General features: G+C 50.2%; 1 protein-coding gene across 2 annotated transcripts in view; it reads right to left on the bottom strand.

Moving 5' to 3' along the window:
• Positions 1–14897, bottom strand: part of LOC124036033 (beta-1,4-N-acetylgalactosaminyltransferase 3-like) — a 52278-nt gene that overhangs the window by 19840 nt on the left and 17541 nt on the right. For both annotated transcript variants that reach the window (XM_046350111.1, XM_046350119.1), the window contains exons 2-3: positions 8455–8510; positions 8243–8314 (exon numbers count right to left, since the gene is read on the bottom strand). In XM_046350111.1, the coding sequence (XP_046206067.1) occupies positions 8243–8314; positions 8455–8510 (128 nt within the window). The remainder of the gene's footprint in view (positions 1–8242; positions 8315–8454; positions 8511–14897) is intronic.

Raw genomic sequence — 14897 nt, forward strand, 5'->3', positions numbered from 1 at the left:
CCAATAATTTTATGAAAGTAGCCTATAGCAGGTGCTCCCAAACGTTTTCACTCAGGGCCCCCCTTCCAGCATTGGGGAACATCCAACGCACCCCCTATCGCACAAGCACTGTTCACACCGCTCATTGGTGGAGAGAATTTTGCAAGAATATTTTGCAGTTACAGCAAATTTTCATGCAATTCTATACATTTTGCCATGTCAAATTTTATTTTATTTAACTAGACAAGTTAGTAAAGAACAAATTCTTATTTACAATGACAGCCTACCAAAAAGACACAAAAATGTAAAATAAAAAAATAGAACACACCACAACAGAGACCTAAGAACACAACATAGCATGGCAGCAACACAACATGGTAGCAGCACAAAACATGGTACAAACATTATTGGGCACAGACAACAGCACAAAGAGCGATAAGGTAGAGACAACACATCACGTGAAGCAGCCACAACTGTCAGTAAGTGTCCATGATTGAGTCCCAATGAAGAGACAGAGATAAAAAATAAAAAAAAGTCCAGTTGGAATGGTTTTTTGCAGCTTGTTCCAGTCGCTAGCTGCAGTGAACTGAAAAGAGGAGCGACCCAGGGATGTGCGCTTCTCGGACCTTTAACAGAATGTGACTTGCAGAACAGGTGTTGTATGTGGAGGATGAGGGCTGCAGTAGTCATCTCAGATAGTGGGGAATGACGCCTTAGAGGGTTTTATAAATAAGCATCACCAGTGGGTCTTGCGACAGGTATACAGAGATAACTAGTTTACAGAGAAGTATAGAGTGCAGTGATGTGTCCTATAAGGAGCATTTGTGGCAAATGTCATGGCCGAATGGTAAAGAAACAGCTAGCCATTCGAGAACACCCTTACTTGCCGATCTATAAATTATGTCTCCGTAATCTAGCATGGCAGGATGGTCATCTGAATCAGGGTTATTCTGGCAGCTGGGGTGAAAGGGGAGTGATTACCGTAGAGGAAACCAAGTCTAGATTTAACTTTAGCATGCAGCTTTGATGTGCTGAGAGAAGGGCAGTGTACAGTCTAGCCATAATCCCAAGTACTTGTACGAGGGAACTACCTGAAGCTAAACACTCAGAGGAAGTAATCACACCGGTGGGGAGAGGGGCATTCTTCTTACCAAACCACATGACCTTTGGTTTTGGAGGTGTTCAGAACAAGGTTAAGGGCAGAGAAAGCTTGTTGGATTCTAAGAAAGATTTTGGTGTAGAGCATTTAACACAAACCCAGAGAGGGGCCAACTTAGTATAAGACAATCATCTGCATGTAAAATGGATGAACGAGCTTCCTACTGCTGAGCTATGTTGTTGGTGTAAATTGAGAAGCGCGTGGGGCCTAGGATGGAGCCTTGGGTTACTCCCTTGGTGACAGGCAGTGGTTGAGACCGCAGATGTCCAATTTGTAAGTCGCTCTGGATAAGAGCGTCTGCTAAATGACTTAAATGTAAATGTTCTGATTTATACACTGCACTCATTGAGGGAGCTAGTTTGAAAACCAGGCCAAAGACCACTCAGAGACACCAATACTCTCACAAAAACAAAATGGTCAAAAGTATCAAAAGCTTTGGCCAAGTCAATAAAAATAACAGCACAACATTGCTTAGAATCAAGGGCAATAGTGACATTATTGAGGACCTAAGGTTGCAGTGGCACATCCATAGCCTGAGCAGAAACCAGATTGCATACCTGAGAGAATATTATAGAACCCAAGAAAGCCATTCAGTTGATTATTGACACGTTTTTCCTACACTTTTGATAAAGAGGGTGAAATAGAAATTGTCCTATAACAGTTAGGATCCATTTGATCTCCCCCTTTAAATAAAGGGCACAGTGGCTGAGTTCCAAGCAATGGGAACCTCCCCAGAGAGGAGAGACAGGGGCAGCAACCTATCATCACCAAGCCTTAAAGAGAAAAAGGGTCAAGTTTAAGGAGCTCCTTCAGCACCTCTGACTGACTGCCTGCAGGGAGAAACTTTGTAGCAAAGCAGGGGGGGGGCATGGGCAGCTATGAGGAGGAGGGTTTATTCTCCAGGTCTTTAACCGTTTTGAAGACTTCTTTGAGTTAGACCCACAGAGAGAGAACTGCTCCTTAAAGGAACTAACTTTGTCCTTCAGGATAGCCTGAGTGCAATTACTTCTCATTTGCCTGAACAAGAGCCATTCAGCCCGAGTATGAATGTGCCGAGCCTTTCACCAAATGGAGTTCTTGAGGTTGAGTAACTGCCAGATCATGGTCATACCAGGGACTGAACAGGTTTTTAATTCTCATTTTCTTTAGGGGTGTGTGTTTGTTAACAATACCACTGAAAATATTAAAAAAGAAGGTCCAAGAGTCTCCGACAGAGGGGATCGAACTGATTCTATACCAATTTACAGAGGCCAGGTCATGAAGGAAGGCTTGCTGATTAAAGTTTTTTTAGCAAGCGTCTGACAAATCAGGAGAGATCGTTTCACTGAGCAGCCATTACAAACACAGGCTGTAAAACAGTGATCACAAAGGACATTACAGAAAAAAAACTGATGCCTATCAGGATTATTTGTGAGGATAACATCAAGTAGAGTAGCCTTGTCTGGGTGTTTGGAGTCATAACTTGTGGGACTGGTAATCTCAGAAAGATTTAGGGAGTCCCATTGCTTTAGGACTTGGTCGGGTGGTTTCAGCATGTCCCAGTTTAGGTCACCTAGCTGGACAATTGCAGACTTAGTGGAAGGGACCAGGAGAGCGCTAAGGGCATTTAGGGTACAGGCCGGTGCTGATGGTGGACAATAGCACCCAGCAACAGCCAACAAAGAGCTATTTGAAAGTTTAATGCTTAAAACCAGAAATTCTAATTGTTTGGGGACAGACTTCGTGGAGACAACCAAGCACTGAAGATGTTCCTTGACAAAGATTGCCACTCCCCTGCCTTTGAAAGATCTATCTTGCCAAAAATAATATATATCCAGAAAGGTTAACATCAGTTTTCAAAACACTCTTCCTTAACTACGTCTCAGTAAATTACCAACACGTCGGCATTGGAGCTGTGAACCCAAACCTTCAATTGATATATTTTAGGCAATAGGCTTCTAGGGTTAACATGCAGAAAATCCATGCTTTGAAGCAGATATCAGAGCACAAGTCAGAATTGGGGCTAGCAACAGTAGATGGGCCAGGGTGTAAAGGCACATTTTCAGATATCACCAGCAATAATACAATCAGGGCACGGACGAGGACAGGGAGAGCTCTGCAGTGTTGATTTATGACATTTGAATTTGCATTAGATGTGGGGGGGTGGCGGGGTACCTGTACCCCCGCCACAGGGGGAAACAGTCCAGGACAGACAGTGAACAGATCACCAGGTGGAATCCAAGTAGGAGTGCAGCAGGCAATGAGAGTAGGTGTCACACATCCTTGGGAGAAGCTTTTTTCAGGAGGCAGATTCTTTGTAGAAAATCCCAGCTAGCTAGCAAGTCTCATTTTGAAAAGGAGGTTGTAAGTCATCTTTTTTTATTTATTTTACCTTTATATAACCAGGCAAGTCAGTTAAGAACATATTCTTATTTTCAATGAGGGCAGTGGGTTAACTGCCTGTTCAGGGGCAGAACGACAGATTTGTACCTTGTCAGCTCGGGGGTTTGAACTTGCAACCTTCCGGTTACTAGTCCAACGCTCTAACCACTAGGCTACGCTGCCGCCCCTCTTCAGTTTCGGCGTCCAAATAAAGTTGTCCTGTGGCTGTTGTATTTTGGAGATTGCAAGGAGGATATTTTCTGATGTGATCAAAGCAATAGTACTGTTTCTTATTGAGGTAATTTACAATTGAAGTGTCCTGGCTGTATATCAGTTCAAAATAGAGATGAATCCAGGGGTACTATATTGTAATAACCTCTGCACAGATGGAGGGGGCTTCAAAAGGCATTTGGGTGGGGGAGGCTGTGAAACTCTCCTGCCATTGTTGGGCTAAAAGTATTTTAGTTTCTCACTTCACACCCCAGTGCCAATTGATCTGTTATGTTCTAGCAAGCTCAGTAGCCTTAATTTAGCATTCAGTCCTTATAAAATGAAAACGTATCACTGTCATTTATTTAGCTGACATGGGCTAGCTAATGTGTATTCATATGATATTTGAGTGAATAAAAATGTACAGAAAGTTTAGGCTTTGTGTTTTTAACTTTACAATGTTGTTTTGTAAATTTAGTCCCCTGTAATTACGTCTGTCTTACAACAATATATCCTTATATTAATTAACCACAGAGTGAAGGATGCAGAGGATTTTGATGAGGGTTGAGAGCCACCCCGCTCCCCAGTAAGCACCCCCCTGCAGGTCAAGGTCTTCACCCCCCACTGATTATGTCAATCACCACATCTGATGGTTCTACATCCACTTTTCATAGACCTCTTGAAAAAAGAAAATAAGCGTTTGTGTTACCATTTGTCCTAAGAGCATCGATTTTCCCAAGACCAAGGTAAACATGACAAAGACAGCGGAGAGGGAGACCATACGTTGGATCAGGACTAACAAGGTGCTTTTTGTGAAATGGAAGGACACTAGGGAAGTAACCATGCTCACCACACAGCATAAGGCATTCAATAACAACCATGTCTCAAGGAGGGTGAAATAAACCCCATTCCTGTGAAGGACTACAATGCAAGCATGGGGGTGTCAACCTATCTGATAGGAGCCTGGTAGGAGCCTGGTAGGAGCCTACCAGGCTCCTACCAGGCTACTACCAGGCAGATTTGCTTGCAGTTCTTCCAGGCTCCTACCAGGCTCTCCACAAGACCAGGAAATGGTACAATAGTTTTTTTAACCACGTTGTGGACATTGACACAGTAAATTATTTAATTCTCCAAAAGCAGATGGCCAAAACAAAAAGGTCAAACCCCTCTCTTATAGTTGGCCTTCCCGAGAGCAGCTGGTGTTGGAAATAGCTGAATTGGGGGCCAAAGCAACCATCACAAAAAACCCCACTCAAGGTGAGCGCCACCATCCAACACGCATGCCAAAAAGACAAAAGGAAGCACTGCAAGCATTGCAAATAACATGGGGGGGGGGTTGAAATGACAGATCTTAGTGTTCAAAATGCCAGTTTGCTTTTTGTTTCTTGGCAGAGAGGGACTGCTTCAAAGTAGGAATGCACAATATATGTATATATTTTTCTCCCTCTGAACATTTCGGAATCAGCCGATATTAGATAAAAATGCCAACATCGGCCCAATGTCTAGTTAATGCAGATGTGAAGAAAAAAAACGATGTAAAAGCTGACGTGCATACCTATATAAACGTAGGTACATGACGCAATGACGCCACGTTAAATGTTACGCTACACGTGCCACACAGCATTCCTAACCCACAATGTTTGCTGTGTGGCTCGAGCATTCATTTGAAAGTCTAAATCCATTAACGGCAAGATAATGGATTCAATGCCCTTGACAATCAACGGTTTTCTGTCGTGGAGGAAGTTGGCTTTCGCAACTGGTTGAGCACGGGTACACACTAACGTTACCAAGCGCGCTGTTGTTCAGATGTCGCCCTACCGGAGTTACACAGTAATAGCGTCACTGCTATTAGCTTCATGACATACATACTATGGAACACCGTTTGAGTCCGTGTGAAAAATATACAGTAGCACTGTCAGAGCTGTACAAAAAAGTCTGCAAACATCGGGCACGAACGATGTGTTTACAATACCACATTGGTAATAAAGCATTATTAGTTTGGCCGCAACTTCTGGGGTAGCTAGCAAGCTTTAGTTTGGTACCTAGCTAGCACCAATACAACCAGCCTGAAAACAATGACCAGTAGAAAGTGCAGTCATTTTCATTATTCTTAGCAATGATTTAGAAATCCTTGTGAGTAAGTATTAGCTAGGTAGCCACTTGTTGTTCGCCTATTGAAATTGAACTCCTGTTTATGAAAGCTAACGTTATAAGCAGCCAGTTAGCTTCATCTGGCTAGTGATGCTCGACCGGACAGGGTTGTGTTGTGAGGCTAGTCACAATAGTGTAATTTGCAGTTTCCCTTCAAAATACATGTAAAAGTGATGCAGATGGTTACAAATTGGTGGATTCATGCCATATTTAGACTAGATCATGTTAAACAAGGTTGGAATCTGAAGCAATGAAATATCAATCTACTAGGTGACACCCACAGAACACAACTGAAGAGCGCTGTAGTGCTTATCGCGGGACTGTGGCGGTGTGAAATTACATTTACATTACATTTACATTTACATTTAAGTCATTTAGCAGACGCTCTTATCCAGAGCGACTTAATTACCTCCCCAGTCAGCCTATTGTGTGTATTCTTCTAGGCAGAGTTACTCTGTCCAGTGTCTGTTCTTTTGCCCATCTTAATCTTTTATTTTTATTGGCCAGTCTGAGATGGCTTTTTCTTTGCAACTCTGCTTAGAAGGCCAGCATCCCGGAGTCGCCTCTTCACTGTTGACGTTGAGACTGGTGCTTTTCGGGAACTATTTAATGCAGCTGCCAGTTGAGGACTTGTGAGGCGTCTGTTTCTCCAGCTAGATACTCTAATGTACTTGTCCTCTTGCTCAGTTGTGCACCGGGGCCTCTCACTCTTTCTTATCTGGTTAGAGTCAGTTTTAGCTGTTCTGTGAAGGGTGTAGTACACAGCGTTGTACAAGATCATTCATTTCTTGGAAATTTATTGCCTGGAATAGCCTTCCTTTCTCAGAACAAGAATAGACTAACGAGTTTCAGAAGAAAGGTTGTCGTTTCTTTCCATTTTGAGCCTGTAATCGAACACACTAATGCTGATGCTCCAGATACTCAACTAGTCTAAAGGCCAGTTTTATTGCTTCTTTAATCAGAACAACAGTTTTCAGCTGTGCTAACATAATTGCAAAAGGGTTCTCTAATGATCAATTAGCCTTTTAAAATTATAAACTTGGATTAGCTAACACAATGTGCCATTGGAACACAGGAGTGATGGTTGCTGAGAATGGGCCTCTGTATGCCTATCCATGTAGATATTATATATATTTTTTTATACATATCCATGTAGATATTATATATATTTTTTAATACACATATACATATATATACATACATACATACATATATATATAAATAAGCCGTTTCCAGCTACAATAGTCATTTACAATGTCTACACTGTATTCTGATCAATTTGATGTTATTTACTGGACAAAAAAAAACATTTTCTTTCAAAAACAAGGACATTTCTAAGTGACCCTAAACTTTTAAATGGTAGTGTATATCTGTTGCTTTGATTTTGTTTTTGTTTGTGGGACCAATACATTGGCTATGCCTAGGCTAAACGTTAAGGCACCTGAGATGTTTTTTTTTTTTAACTAAATATCCCCTGTATGCTCCGACACCACCACAATGTTTGAGAGGTTGGTGTTGTGGCCAGTTTTTAAAGTGAACAATAACTTTTCGGCCCATCCAGTTTACTAAAAAAAAAGAAAAAAAAGTGCAATTACCACATTCGGACACTTGGGAGAGGTTGAAAGGACACTTTAACGTACACTGGATACCCCATAACATCACCACAATGTTCACAATGAGTGAGGTTGATATGGTATAAATTGTTTTTGAGACTGAAAAACAAAATAGCATTTGGCGATTGCAAATATGTAATAGCACTGGAATTATCTAATTTACAGACATATGCCACTTTGGAGAAGTTTAGTGACACTTGGAAATGTCCCATGACCACACCTGACACACGATAGTAAAACATCTGCCCATTTCTAATTGTTAGGTCTATCAATACCATTTTTTCATTAAATTGTTCACATGTTGTGGAAGCCATTGATGCGTTTACAGCTCTGGGCATCAATAATTCACATATAGCTTGTCAATGAAAGATTACTTTCTAAATAAAATGCTCAAAAAGCATATAATAAAAACAATTATTTTGTTTATTCTGAACTCTAAACTCTTCCTCAAATGTCTTTCCAAATATACCAAGTTTTGGCATGTCAGAATCAATGTATTACACGTGAATAGCAGTTACTTTTGGCTATGTCTATTTAGGCGTAAATCTACATTTTGCCATTAAGTTAGTGGTGAAGTCTTTTATATAAGATTCTACCAACTTAGCACAGCAGCACACCATGATATAAAAGAAACATGAGGACTCCTACTTAGATTCTGCTCAAACACTGATTACTACGATACACTAGGGCCTAAATACACACACAAGGGGGGGTGTGCAAGCCTGGGCAGGTTGTGGATGCTTCCTGTGAGGTGAATAAGAGAGCGTACCTCGGGCCTCCAGGGCTGTGGGGTGTAGCTGGAACGCCAGGCTTCTGAATCCTCACTCGCATCACCTCCAAACTGGAAACGCAATGATGAAGCAACTAATTATATTTTGTGATAACTGGTATGTGACAAATTCTTTCCCATACACACACACACACGTCTCCTACACGCTCTTACCCTCTTCATACTATCCCTGTCTTCCCCCCCATCCTTACCAATCTCTCTTGGGTAGGAATTCTCCCGAGGCTATCCTCACTAGCAAGACTGAAACCTGCACACAGAGAGAGAGAGGGAAGATATTTTAGAAAGGAGAGAGACACACAATTCTAGGGTCTAGTGAAATGTTAAACCCATAGAATTAAGAATTAGAATACAAGAATGGACATAACATTCTTATGTTGGTCAGGGAGTTGGTCAACTTTGGTTTGCCAGTGCTGTGATAAGATTGTGTAAAATAATGAATGTGAAGAATTGATCTACAGTGTACAGTGCAGTTGGAAAGTATTCAGACCTGGACTTTCTCCATATTGTTACAGCCTTATTCTAAAATAAAATAAACATTTAGTCATCTTCACACAGTACCTCACAAAGCAAAAACTGTTTTTGAAATTTTAGCAAATGCATTACGAATCAAAAACAGAAATATATCATTTACATAAGTATTCAGATCCTTTACTCAGTACTTTGTTGAAGCACCTCCGTGTCACGCCTTGGTCTTAGTATTTTGTGTTTTCTTTAATCATTTGTTCAGGCCAGGGTGTGACATGGGTTTATTGTGTTGTCGTATTGGGGTTTTTGTAGGCATTGGGATTGTGGTTGATTAGGGGTGTGTCTAGTATAGGCTTGGCTGCCTGAGGCGGTTCTCAATCAGAGTCAGGTGATTCTTGTTGTCTCTGATTGGGAACCATATTTCGGTAGCCTGGGTTTCACTGTGTATTTTGTGGGTGATTGTTCCCGTCTCTGTGTAGTTGTTCACCAGACAGGCTGTATTAGGTTCACGTTCAGTTTTTTTTTGTATTTATTAAGTTATTTCATGTATCGTCATTTGTTTCATTAAAGACATGAGTAACCACCACGCTGCATTTCGGTCCGACTCTCTTTCGACAAACGAAGAACGCCGTTACAGAATCACCCACCACACGGACCGAGTGGCGTGGTAACGGGCAGCGACAGCATGAGCAGCGAAAGGAGGATGAATTATTCGGAGAATGGACATGGGAAGACGTGTTGGATGGCAAAGGTTGTTACACTTGGGAGGAGATACTGGCCGGAAGAGATTGCCTCCCATGGGAACAGGTGGAGGCACTTCGGAGCCGACGATACGAGGGAACACGGTTGGCAAGGAAGCCCGAAAAGCAGCCCCAAAAATTTATTGGGAAGGGGCTCAGGGGGCTTACAGGGAGTATGGCTATGCCAGGTAGGAGACCTGCGCAAACTCCCTGTGCTTACCGGGGGGCTACAGAGACCGGGCAGGCACCGTGTTATGCTATGGAGCGCACGGTGTTTCCAGTGCGGGTGCATAGCCCGGTGCGATTCATACCAGCTCTTCGTATTGGCCGGGCTAGAGTGGGCATCGAGCCAGGCATGGTTGGGCAGGCTCGGTGCTCAAGAGCTCCAGTGCGCCTGCACGGTCCGGTCTATCCAGAGCCACCTCTACACACCAGTCCTCCGGTAGCAGCTCCCCGCACCAGGCTTCCTGTGCGTGTCCTCGGTCCAGTACCACCAGTGCCAGCACCACGCATCAGGCCTACAGTGCGCCTCGCCTCTCCTGCGCTACCGGAGTCTCCCGCCTGCATGGAGCAGCCAGAGCTGTCAGTCTGCATGGAGCAGCCAGAGCTGCAAAGAGCCGCCAGTCGGCCAGGGTCCGCCAGTCGGCGCCAGTCGGCCAGGGTCCGCCAGTCGGCGCCAGTCGGCCAGGGTCCGCCAGTCGGCCAGGGTCCGCCAGTCCGCCAGTCGGCGCCAGTCGGCCAGGGTCCGCCAGTCGGCGCCAGTCGGCCAGGGTCCGCCAGTCGGCGCCAGTCGGCCAGGGTCCGCCAGTCGGCGCCAGTCGGCCAGGGTCCGCCAGTCGGCGCCAGTCGGCCAGGGTCCGCCAGTCGGCGCCAGTCGGCCAGGGTCCGCCAGTCGGCGCCAGTCGGCCAGGGTCCGCCAGTCGGCGCCAGTCGGCCAGGGTCCGCCAGTCGGCGCCAGTCGGCCAGGGTCCGCCAGTCGGCGCCAGTCGGCCAGGGTCCGCCAGTCGCCGCCAGTCGGCCAGGGTCCGCCAGTCGCCGCCAGTCGGCCAGGGTCCGCCAGTCGCCGCCAGTCGGCCAGGGTCCGCCAGTCGCCGCCAGTCGGCCAGGGTCCGCCAGTCGCCGCCAGTCGGCCAGGGTCCGGTCGCCGCCAGTCGGCCAGGGTCCGCCAGTCGGCCAGGGTCCGCCAGTCGGCCAGTCGCCGCCAGTCGGCCAGTCGCCGCCAGTCCGCCAGTCGCCGCCAGTCGGCCAGGGTCCGCCAGTCGCCGCCAGTCGGCCAGGGTCCGCCAGTCGGCCAGGGTCCGCCAGTCGGCCAGGGTCCGCCAGTCGGCCAGGGTCCGCCAGTCGGCCAGGGTCCGCCAGTCGGCCAGGGTCCGCCAGTCGGCCAGGGTCCGCCAGTCGGCCAGGGTCCGCCAGTCGGCCAGGGTCCGCCAGTCGCCGCCAGGGTCCGCCAGTCGCCGCCAGGGTCCGCCAGTCGGCCAGGGTCCGCCAGTCGGCCAGGGTCCGCCAGTCGCCGCCAGGGTCCGCCAGTCGCCGCCAGGGTCCGCCAGTCGCCGCCAGGGTCGCCGCCAGTCGGCCGCCGCCAGTCGGCCAGTCGCCGCCAGTCGGCCAGTCGCCGCCAGTCGGCCAGTCGCCGCCAGTCGGCCAGTCGCCGCCAGTCGGCCAGTCGCCGCCAGTCGGCCAGTCGCCGCCAGTCGGCCAGTCGCCGCCAGTCGGCCAGTCGCCGCCAGTCGGCCAGGGTCCGCCAGTCGGCCAGGGTCCGCCAGTCGGCCAGGGTCCGCCAGTCGGCCAGGGTCCGCCAGTCGCCGCCAGTCGGCCAGGGTCCGCCAGTCGCCGCCAGTCGGCCAGGGTCCGCCAGTCGCCGCCAGTCGGCCAGGGTCCGCCAGTCGCCGCCAGTCGGCCAGGGTCCGCCAGTCGCCGCCAGTCGGCCAGGGTCCTCCAGATCCGCCAGTCGGCCAGGGTCCTCCAGATCCGCCAGGATCTTCCAGATCCGCCAGGATCCTCCAGATCCGCCAGTCGGCCAGGATCCTCCAGATCCGCCAGTCGGCCAGGATCCTCCAGATCCGCCAGTCGGCCAGGATCCTCCAGATCCGCCAGTCGGCCAGGATCCTCCAGATCCGCCAGTCGGCCAGGATCCTCCAGATCCGCCAGTCGGCCAGGATCCGCCAGGATCCTCCAGATCCGCCAGTCGGCCAGGATCCTCCAGTCGGCCAGGATCCTCCAGATCCGCCAGTCGGCCAGGATCCTCCAGATCCGCCAGTCGGCCAGGATCCTCCAGATCCGCCAGTCGGCCAGGATCCTCCAGATCCGCCAGTCGGCCAGGATCCTCCAGATCCGCCAAGATCCTCCAGATCCGCCAGTCGGCCAGGATCCTCCAGATCCGCCAGTCGGCCAGGATCTTCCAGATCCGCCAGGATCTTCCAGATCCGCCAGGATCTTCCAGATCCGCCAGTCGGCCAGGATCTTCCAGATCCGCCAGTCGGCCAGGATCTTCCAGATCCGCCAGTCGGCCAGGATCTTCCAGATCCGCCAGTCGGCCAGGATCTTCCAGATCCGCCAGTCGGCCAGGATCCTCCAGATCCGCCAAGATCCTCCAGATCCGCCAGTCGGCCAGGATCCTCCAGATCCGCCAGTCGGCCAGGATCTTCCAGATCCGCCAGGATCTTCCAGATCCGCCAGGATCTTCCAGATCCGCCAGTCGGCCAGGATCTTCCAGATCCGCCAGTCGGCCAGGATCTTCCAGATCCGCCAGTCGGCCAGGATCCTCCAGATCCGCCAGTCGGCCAGGATCCTCCAGATCCGCCAAGATCCTCCAGATCCGCCAGTCGGCCAGGATCCTCCAGATCCGCCAGTCGGCCAGGATCTTCCAGATCCGCCAGGATCTTCCAGATCCGCCAGTCGGCCAGGATCTTCCAGATCCGCCAGTCGGCCAGGATCTTCCAGATCCGCCAGTCGGCCAGGATCTTCCAGATCCGCCAGTCGGCCAGGATCTTCCAGATCCGCCAGTCGGCCAGGATCTTCCAGATCCGCCAGTCGGCCAGGATCTTCCAGATCCGCCAGTCGGCCAGGATCCTCCAGATCCGCCAGGATCTTCCAGATCCGCCAGGATCTTCCAGATCCGCCAGGATCTTCCAGATCCGCCAGTCGGCCAGGATCTTCCAGATCCGCCAGGATCTTCCAGATCCGCCAGTCGGCCAGGATCTTCCAGATCCGCCAGGATCTTCCAGATCCGCCAGGATCTTCCAGATCCGCCAGGATCTTCCAGATCCGCCAGGATCTTCCAGATCTTCCAGATCCGCCAGGATCTTCCAGATCCGCCAGGATCTTCCAGATCCGCCAGGATCTTCCAGATCCGCCAGTCGGCCAGGATCTTCCAGATCCGCCAGGATCTTCCAGATCCGCCAGTCGGCCAGGATCTTCCAGATCCGCCAGGATCTTCCAGATCCGCCAGGATCTTCCAGATCCGCCAGGATCTTCCAGATCCGCCAGGATCTTCCAGATCCGCCAGGATCTTCCAGATCTTCCAGATCCGCCAGATCCGCCAGGATCTTCCAGATCTTCCAGATCCGCCAGGATCTTCCAGACCCGCCAGTCGGCCAGGATCTTCCAGATCCGCCAGGATCTTCCAGATCCGCCAGTCGGCCAGGATCTTCCAGATCCGCCAGGATCTTCCAGATCCGCCAGTCGGCCAGGATCTTCCAGATCCGCCAGTCGGCCAGGATCTTCCAGATCCGCCAGTCGGCCAGGATCTTCCAGATCTTCCAGATCTGCCAGGATCTTCCAGATCCGCCAGATCCGCCAGGATCTTCCAGATCCGCCAGATCCGCCAGGATCTTCCAGATCCGCCAGTCGGCCAGGATCTTCCAGATCCGCCAGGATCGGCCAGGATCTTCCAGATCGGCCAGGATCTTCCAGATCGGCCAGGATCTTCCAGATCGGCCAGGATCTTCCAGATCGGCCAGGATCTTCCAGATCGGCCAGGATCTTCCAGATCCGCCAGATCGGCCAGGATCTTCCAGATCCGCCAGATCGGCCAGGATCTTCCAGATCGGCCAGGATCTTCCAGATCCGCCAGATCGGCCAGGATCTTCCAGGATCTTCCAGGATCTTCCAGATCCGCCAGGATCTTCCAGGATCTCCCAGATCCGCCAGGATCTCCCAGATCCGCCAGGATCTTCCAGGATCTTCCAGATCCGCCAGGATCTCCCAGATCCGCCAGGATCTCCCAGATCCGCCAGGATCTCCCAGATCCGCCAGGATCTCCCAGATCCGCCAGATCGGCCAGATCTCCCAGGATCTCCCAGATCCGCCAGGATCTCCCAGATCCGCCAGATCGGCCAGGATCCCCCAGATCCGCCAGGATCCTCCAGATCCGCCAGGATCTTCCAGATCCGCCAGTCGGCCAGGATCTTCCAGATCCGCCAGGATCTTCCAGATCCGCCAGGATCTTCCAGATCCGCCAGGATCTTCCAGATCCGCCAGTCGGCCAGGATCTTCCAGATCCGCCAGGATCTTCCAGATCCGCCAGGCTTCCAGATCCGCCAGGATCTTCCAGATCCGCCAGGATCTTCCAGATCCGCCAGGATCTTCCAGATCCGCCAGTCGGCCAGGATCTTCCAGGATCCGCCAGGATCTTCCAGATCCGCCAGGATCCGCCAGATCCGCCAGGATCTTCCAGATCCGCCAGGATCTTCCAGATCCGCCAGGATCTTCCAGATCTTCCAGATCCGCCAGATCTTCCAGATCCGCCAGATCCGCCAGATCCGCCAGATCCGCCAGATCCGCCAGGATCTTCCAGATCCGCCAGGATCTTCCAGATCCGCCAGATCTTCCAGATCCGCCAGTCGGCCAGGATCTTCCAGATCCGCCAGGATCTTCCAGATCCGCCAGTCGGCCAGGATCTTCCAGATCCTCCAGATCCGCCAGGATCTTCCAGATCCGCCAGGATCTTCCAGATCCGCCAGTCGGCCAGGATCTTCCAGATCCGCCAGGATCTTCCAGATCCGCCAGGATCTTCCAGATCCGCCAGTCCGCCAGGATCTTCCAGATCCGCCAGGATCTTCCAGATCCGCCAGGATCTTCCAGATCCGCCAGTCCGCCAGGATCTTCCAGATCCGCCAGGATCTTCCAGATCCGCCAGGATCTTCCAGATCCGCCAGGATCTTCCAGATCCGCCAGGATCTTCCAGATCCGCCAGGATCTTCCAGATCCGCCAGGATCTTCCAGATCCGCCAGATCTTCCAGAGGATCTTCCAGATCCGCCAGGATCTTCCAGATCCGCCAGATCCTTCCAGGATCCGCCAGGATCTTCCAGATCCGCCAGGATCTTCCAGATCTTCCAGATCCGCCAGGATCGGCCAGGATCTTCCAGATCCGCCAGGATCGGCCAGGATCCTCCAGATCGGCCAGGATCCTCCAGATCGGCCAGGATC

The sequence above is a fragment of the Oncorhynchus gorbuscha genome, linkage group LG01 (assembly GCF_021184085.1).
Source record: "Oncorhynchus gorbuscha isolate QuinsamMale2020 ecotype Even-year linkage group LG01, OgorEven_v1.0, whole genome shotgun sequence".
Lineage (NCBI taxonomy): Eukaryota > Metazoa > Chordata > Actinopteri > Salmoniformes > Salmonidae > Oncorhynchus > Oncorhynchus gorbuscha.